Raw genomic sequence first — 8055 nt, forward strand, 5'->3', positions numbered from 1 at the left:
AAACAAGGAACAACTGAAGACAACTTTATCCATATCATGGAGGGGAAATCTAGTCCTGTCTTCTCAACTACACCAAGATCTCAGCAGTGCTTACTCTTTATGGAAAATATTTCTAAAGCAATAATCAAGTCTCTCAGTGGTTGCAAATTCCAACTTAGTAACACTTAAATATATCTGAGCCAACAAGTTCTGGATGGCCTTTCAAAAAGAGCTGTCAGAAAAGGTAACAAGAGCCCCGATATTTCTTGCTACTCTCAGGGAAGCCTCAATGTCCAAGGTTACTTACAGTCTTGTGAGAGCACTTAGTAATAAATCTTTAGGATCCTGGCTTTTGTTCTTACTTAGAAATGATTGTAACCATGTAGCTAAATTTTTAACCTTAGACACTAGAAGATGCTTATAAAACCAAGATAAAATAAGAAGAATGGCTTTGATGACCTCTCTACCCAAATGAGAGTCATCAGGGTCAGAATGATCCAGAGGGTGAGTAGGTGAATGATTAGTCTTACAGGCATTTCAAGGACAAGGAGCATCTTCGGTGATAGCAGTCTGAATTGACACAATGGAAATAGATGTTGCATATTATCATGATTGCTCTCCAGTAACTGGCAGGAGTTGAGTGTTTTCTCTTTATACTGCACTAAGTTTCAGACACTGAGCTGGGAGAAGCTAGGCCTGAGATTTCAGGTAGACACTTCTAAGGCTAGGGTAATGCCTATGTTAAGAGGAGACCATAACCTATCCATACACAACCTAGGCTCCAGAGTACTTCCCCATACCCCACCCCTCTACCTCTTACAACTGGATGCACAAATTTAATGTACTGAGTGGTGAATTGGCCCCCAGCCAGCCCAACATGTTCTGTGATCTTAGAACAATCAGACCTGTCCCCTGGGTGGATGCTGGTTCTCTGGGAATGGATGAAAGATGGAGGACTGTACAGGTTCCCTGCCCAGCTTCTCATTTCCCAACAGTGAAGCTACCTGTTTGGCTATGCTAATGTACTTTGGAAGCAGGTGAGCTCATCTCTGCTACTTAGAGCAGAGTGCCAAGGCATTATGTGGGAAGTGGGAAACTGCCTTTTTCCACGTATCTTACAGAGCCCAGCTCCCTCTTTGAATAAGCTGATAACTTTTCTTGGTTTGCTCCTCCTCCTCCTCCTCAGTATATCACCATCAAACATTCTGCCACAACAGAAGCAAAAAAAAAAAAAAAAGTATCAAATGGGAAAACAAAGGCTGTATGGTTCATGTGGGCAGGGTGTAACAATAAGCCACATTTTCTGAACTGTCTTCCAAAGGAATGCTGTGATGTCAAGTTTCAAAGAAAGACTCTGGCCCAAAATCAAGCTGTAAGCTATGATAATGCTCCACTAAACACCAAAAATAATCCACCTATTATCCAGAGAAGCATTTCTCGTGTACCGGGGAAAATGCCATCCATACCACATAATCTCAGCGACTTTCGGTTTACTTTCACTTCCTTTTTTTTTTTTTATAAAGCATGATGAATACAGCCTGTTATGATTTCTTGACGGACTGAAATTTAGCTGAAAAGTTTGAGCCTTCACGAGTCTGCCCCAGAAATGCTTTGAGAGAAAACAAAAGTCTAGTGTGTATGTTTGTATTTTCTGTTTAAAGGTCTTGGGACTGTGTGTGCCCTCTCTTGCACAGAGAAGAAATTTTCTCCTTAACCCACATCTAAACTGTTTGGTAGCCAAGCATTTGAAATTAGCTGAAGTGAAGAGTCATAACACATAACACTTCATAAAAAAGAACTTTTGGTGAAGACAGCTTCAAACAGTTTTACAAAGAAATTTGAAATGTTCTGGTCAGAGTCAGGAAGGGATTGCTTCTTACCTGGGCTTCTTTCAATATCCCATTCTTTGTGCAGTTCTCACTTGGCAAGCCGTCACTCTGTTTTTTGTGATTGTGAAGATTCCCATTACAAACAGCACCACCTCCAGAATTAGCCATTTGTGTGAAATGATGGAACCCAGCAGATTTTCCTCCAGAAGTTCTTGGCACGCTTCAGTTTTGAAGTTGGTGAGGGGATAGGATAAGCACTTTAGGCTGAGCCCTTGGAGGGAATCCTACCAATCAAGATTTTCCAGAAGAAGAGCAACAGTCTATCTTTTGGGGAGATCTTTGAAACTAAAAACAAACTGTTACCTTTCCACTCCTCAATTTAGAATGTGGCTTCCACGGCAGCAAACTAGATCCTGAGACTACAAAGAAGATTGCCCATGCTGGCTCACTTAAGGACTGAGGAAATCAGGAGACTGCAAAACCCAGTGGCAAACTGTGAGGGGGCGGACTGGGAGGAGGAAAACCTTTTAAAGACACATGCACACACACATACACACATACACAGAACACACTTACATGGAGTCTTCTATGTAGGTACAGTCAGTTCAGAATTTATGTCTATTCCCCAGCCCTCTCTCTGGCATCTAATTACACTTTTGGTTGTAAATCAAGTACAAAGTCAACATTTTTTTTTTTTTTTACTGTAAAATAACATTCAGAAGTCATTGCCAGGAGTTAGAGGGAGGAGAGAATGGGAAGTTACTGTTTAATGAGCACAGTTTCAGTTGAAGAAGACAGAAAAAGTTTTGGCAATAGATGGTGGTGATGGTTGCACAACAATATGAATGTACTTAATACCACTGAACTGTACACTTAAAAATGGTTAAAATGGTGAATTTTATGTGATGCATATTTTCCCATAATACAAAAATAGTGAAGAAAAATAATATTTAGAATTCATCTAATGTCAAACCTGCCTAATGTTTAACCTGATGTTAAAACCAGTGATATGATTAGAGGTGCTAACTCATCAAAAATTCCTGTGAGACAGAAGTTTGGGAGACAGAATACTTGGTTTCTCATCATGATTGCATTATCTTTGTCACGACCTAGAGGAAACTATTTTCTCTCTTTATGCTTTAGTTTCTCTACCTATAAAATGAGAAAAAACATTTTTTGTGGGCTAATGTCTGATGAGGTGGTAAGAAAATAAAACTGTGGCCTGGCTTTTTTACTGACACAGATGTTGTGAGACAGATGGTGACTGCAATGTCCCAGTCATGAACACCTCTGGTTTACTTATTAATTCATTCTCTCAATGCACTAGTCATCAAAGGTCTGTTACCTCCTATCACCATCCAATGGCATTGTGGTGATATGGTTTGTCAGACAGTGTCAATCATTTATAGCTTGTTAGGTTCTCCCAAGTCTATCCTCACGGTTCTTCTAAATCAAAACTTCTTTAACATCAGGCACTTAGAAAAACAAAACAAAAACATTTATTGGGTCAATGGCTAAAAACAAAGAAAAAAGAAAAACAAAAAGATAAAAATGGCCGCTGTTGCCAAAGCCTCATTTCCTGGTTCTCAGCTTTAAACAGGGTTTATTTCCCCTCCAGAAAGAAGTGCCTTACAGAGGAGGTGATGATCATGCTTCTCCTAACCATGATTTGTATGTGAGCATTGCCAATTTTTCCATCCCATGGAGAGCTGAAGGAATAAGTTCTTGGGCCAAATAACAGGATGAAGTTAATTCCAAGAATACCCACCCTTTTATGTCTCAAGTTCTGAATTTTTATTGCATTTTCCCAACCATTGTCATCAGAGTAGAACTAGATTTTTACTGGTCTCTCTTTCATGGCTAGTACACCTGGTGTTGGGAGATAAAACCGTGTTGTTGACTTATTTCCTTCTAGACTTATGCAAAAGAGAGATGGAAAGGTAAGATGGAGCACTGGTAACTGTTGGCCTGACTGCTTCAACTAAGAAAGACAAGTCGAAGACACTGCTATTTTGGATGAGCTATACTGACCTGTAGAAAGTTATTTTTTAATAAAGATTTTGAGATAAATCTAACTAAATTCTGAACTTTAGATATTTCTATCCTTCCTGCTTTTCTTCTCTTCCTTTTTCTTCCCTTTCCTCTGTTAAATTTCTCCTTTTCTCCTTTTTCCTAACTTTCTCCCTCATCCTCTTTTTCTTCTCATTTTTTTTTGCAAGGGGAAAAAAGTTATATATATATAACTTTTGAGAATATATATATATATTGAGAATATATATATATTCTCAAAAGACAACTGAAATCTGCTTCACTTTTCTTTTTCCCAATTCCAATTGTCAAGGTTAGACCTTCAGGAAAAATCTACCACATGTTCTCACTCTTCAAATTTTCCACTGTACTTGCTATATGGGAATATGTGAATTGCTATGTGCACAAAATTGTCTTACCACACCAACCATTCACCATCAGATGTGTATACTGTGTATATGCATAATCAATCATTTTATATCATCTCTAATGAAAATAAGCATGGAGGTCAGTTTGAGTGAGTGGTAGCTTTGAGTGTAAGAATATTGATTGCTTATAGTCTGAATGTTTGTCCTCCCCCTGCCCTCCACCAAATTCATATTTTGAAATTCTAACTCCCAAAGCAATGATATTAGGAGGTAGGGCCTTTAGAATGTAATTAGGTTGTGAAGGTGGAGCCCTCATGAGGGGATTAGTGCTCTTCTAAAAGAGGCCCAAGAAACTCCCTTGCTCTTTCAGCCATGTGAGGTTACAGCAAAAAGACACCTGTCTAGAAAGCAAGTCTTCCCCAGACACCAACTCTTCTGGTGCCTTGATCTTGGACATCTCAGCCTTCAGAACTGTAAGGGATAAATTTCTGTTGCTTATTAGCTACTCAGTTTATGATATTTTGTTACAGCAACCTGAACCAGCTAAGACATCGACCAACACTAAAACACAGACTAAATATTGAGAATGATTTGTTGGCTTTGAATAATCTAATAATGTATTTCAGATCAATCAGTAAACCTAACAAATGTCTGAATAACTATTGTGTACTAGGTTATTTGCTAAGCCCTTCAATATAACAATGAACAAGATACAGGCAATCTTCACCCTCAAAAAACTAAGAGTTAGCAGCACCTGCATATCTTCTACTAAAGATCTCTCATTATTGAAGATAAAAATAAACCTGCTCATTAATGTATTAAGGACAAATAACAAATTAGTTAATGAAGGCCTCTTGGTATTCCCTGAAGAGACATTTTGCCCAGATGCCAGAATCTAGGAGTAGGCAAGAAAAAATAAGTTCAAGGGCTTGGTAATGTGTTCTACAAAAGCTCTGGGAACCACTTGGGGATGGAAAGTTGACAGAAAAGGGAGAAATAAACAAAATAAATAGTCAGAATTTTATAGTATCTAGAAACCTATTCAGTGAATCAATCTTTACTTACATAATAAGGCACAATGATGATGCAAAAACAGGTTCCGACAAGTGACTTTTCCAAAGCCACAGACTATGTGGCAAAAGAACATCAATAAAGAAGAAAAACACAGAAACTGTTATATTTGGGAAATTTCATTGAATTGGCCATGCCAAATAATAAAAATATTTTATTTTGCTTTCCTGATCCACTAATATTCTGTCATCTATTAAACAGAAGCAAAAAATCTACCAACATCTCAAAATCTATCAGGATTTGATAGTCTGTGATTCCTCTACAAGGAAGTATTTAAATTTCCTAAAAAGTTCAGTGTGGAAAATTCTCAGTTTAGAGATAATTCAGCTTAAAAAACTTTCTCATCAATAGGTTATAAACACCATGCCAGAGGAGGCCAGATACCAACATCACAGTTGTCAGATGTCAAGTTTCTTTCTTTCTTTCAATATATAGGCTAATAGTATGGCAATGCTATTTTAAGTTAGGAAAAAAACTGTTATCTATGGCTACGATTTCAAGGTCAGCAACAGTGGACTATTTCTTCTTTTCTTCATGATATAATCTTCCAGGAAGTAGTGTCCATGTAAGTTCTTGTAGCAGCGATTACCTTCAGAATGCCCCTGAGCAAAGAACGGGTTTCACTCTCCCTCTGTATGTCAAAACTCTTTGCCTATGAAACTGAACATGTCTTTTTAAAAAGTTCAAGATTCACACTTTCAAAATAGAGAGTGAAATACTAAGAAGTTCTCAAGAGCCACTATTATCAACCTGCTACTTCACATGCTTGGGGATGAGCTTCTCGAAGCCACTATATTTTGGAAACAGCTCCCTGATTTTGTTAACCCCCAAAAAACATTTTTATTTCTGTCAAATGAGTTTCTTTGTTTCCCTGGGGTGTAATTTGTACAAAGCAATAATGCTTTACTTATGTATTTTTAAAAAAATATTTGGACATTAAATTACAAATTGACAACCTAGTTAAGTTCCATCTATAAATCTTGTTATAACTTCTGTATGAAATAAGTACAATTACTTTCGTAATTATTAATTGATTGATATTTGATTAATTAAAGTTGAGTAGGCTAAGTTCTCTTTAAACAAAACAGTGCCATTTATAGATTTAGTTAATGCATTGCCTTAAAACATTTAAAACTTAATTAATTAAATGCCTTTAAATTTTAAAACATAAAAACACTTGAATATATCTTCTTTTCTTTTAAGCACTTGAAATGGCTACTGGAGAAACTTCTAGCCTTAATAAACAAAACCTTGCCAAGCACAAAACTGACCCATATAAATTTAATAAATTTAAATAATTTATACGGTAAATCGAATTCTCCTTAATATCTCAATGCTATCTATAAACTAGTTAATATTCTGTTACATATTTTAACTTAAATTTACAACACTGCTATGTGAAAGTACCTTAAATATTACAGATTTTTCAATTTATTGCAAAGATAGACTACTCTTAAATTTAATACACAAGTATTAATACTATGGACTCGATTTTTTATCACCTTTCTATTAACTTCAATATTTTCAAGACTGACAATACAATCACCTAACTCTAAGGAACAAAGTATCCTCTAGGTGAGGTTGAGGTACTGATACATTGGTGTAGCCCGTCTCTCACTTTGCTAGACAGTTCATTTGGACTCTTAAGTGTGACTGGGTCATTTTATAGCTCTGATGGGAAGGGCGCAGTTTAAAAAGCCCATTGGGTTCCAGACACTTGTAGGGTAAACCCATCCTGGAGTGGAGTGATCCTGGAGGTACATCCTGAGGTGATTGTAGTGCCCTGGAATGGAGAAATTTTCAAGCGTCCAACGGGCTGGTGTCTGAGCCTTTCTGATATTAACAATAAGAGAGTCAGTATTGTAGATTCTGATATTAACAATGAGAAGTTCAGCATTGGGTCTGCTGAGGGCTGAATCTCTCTAAGCATATCATCAATATAGCATACATAAATCACAAACCCACAACTCAGCTTTACAGAAAAAAAAATGGAGAATGACAATATTGTTGGTCATTGACATAAGCCACTGAATATTTTGTCATTATGCCCTCCTGCCTTCTTTGGCTCTAGTGAATTTCTCTCTGCTTTTCTTGTTCCGTGTGGGAAAGCAAGAGAATCATTCTGCTCCCTCCATGCCAGGCTAGGATTCAGGGATCTCTACAAGTTTGCCTATGGTCCCATCCACCCAGGCTCTCTGCAGCTGTTCTCTCTCCAGGGACTTCCCTCCTCCAAGGGGCATTGCCTGGGGAGCAGGTTAAGTCCCTCCCACTGCCGCCCACCAGTGCCTCTGCTCCTATTACTTCCCTTCTGACTGCCTTCTTCCCAGCTTGGAAGTATCTCTCTTTTAGTTTCTGAGAATATCTTTCTCTCCTCAAACCTGAGGCTGTCACTCAGTGGGAGTCTTTTGTGTTTCCCTAAGGTCTTCATTTTTGGAAAACAAAAGTCCAGAGAAGGTTATTTGTATTCTGTTCTCTCTCCTGATTCAATGAGAGTAGAGCAGCTTGACAGCTAGGATGAGGGGTGCAGAAGAGAGTAATAATGACTATCAATTGCTATATTAGAATAATATTCTACAACAATAATTCGCCTACCTACCTATCTATCCTTGCAACATATAAACACATAACACAAAGAAACAAATGTATTGTCCCACCATTTGAAATGAATGTGAGCTTAGGCATTTCAAATTGTTTCCATTCAGCTACATATACACATATACTACTGAGTTATACTGTTGATAAATTTATAAGAAAAAGAATTGTCCAAGACTTGGAAATGG

General features: G+C 37.5%; 1 protein-coding gene across 1 annotated transcript in view; it reads right to left on the reverse strand.

Annotated features, from left to right (window-relative positions):
- Positions 1-2408, reverse strand: part of SPTLC3 (serine palmitoyltransferase long chain base subunit 3) — a 147879-nt gene extending 145471 nt beyond the window's left edge. Inside the window, exon 1 of the mRNA XM_039874475.1 lies at positions 1860-2408. Coding sequence (XP_039730409.1) covers positions 1860-1976 — 117 coding nt within the window. The 5' untranslated portion in view covers positions 1977-2408. The remainder of the gene's footprint in view (positions 1-1859) is intronic.
- Positions 2409-8055: the final 5647 nt, after the last annotated feature.

The sequence above is a fragment of the Pteropus medius genome, unplaced genomic scaffold (assembly GCF_902729225.1).
Source record: "Pteropus medius unplaced genomic scaffold, Ma_sr-lr_union100, whole genome shotgun sequence".
Taxonomy (NCBI): Eukaryota; Metazoa; Chordata; class Mammalia; order Chiroptera; family Pteropodidae; genus Pteropus; species Pteropus medius.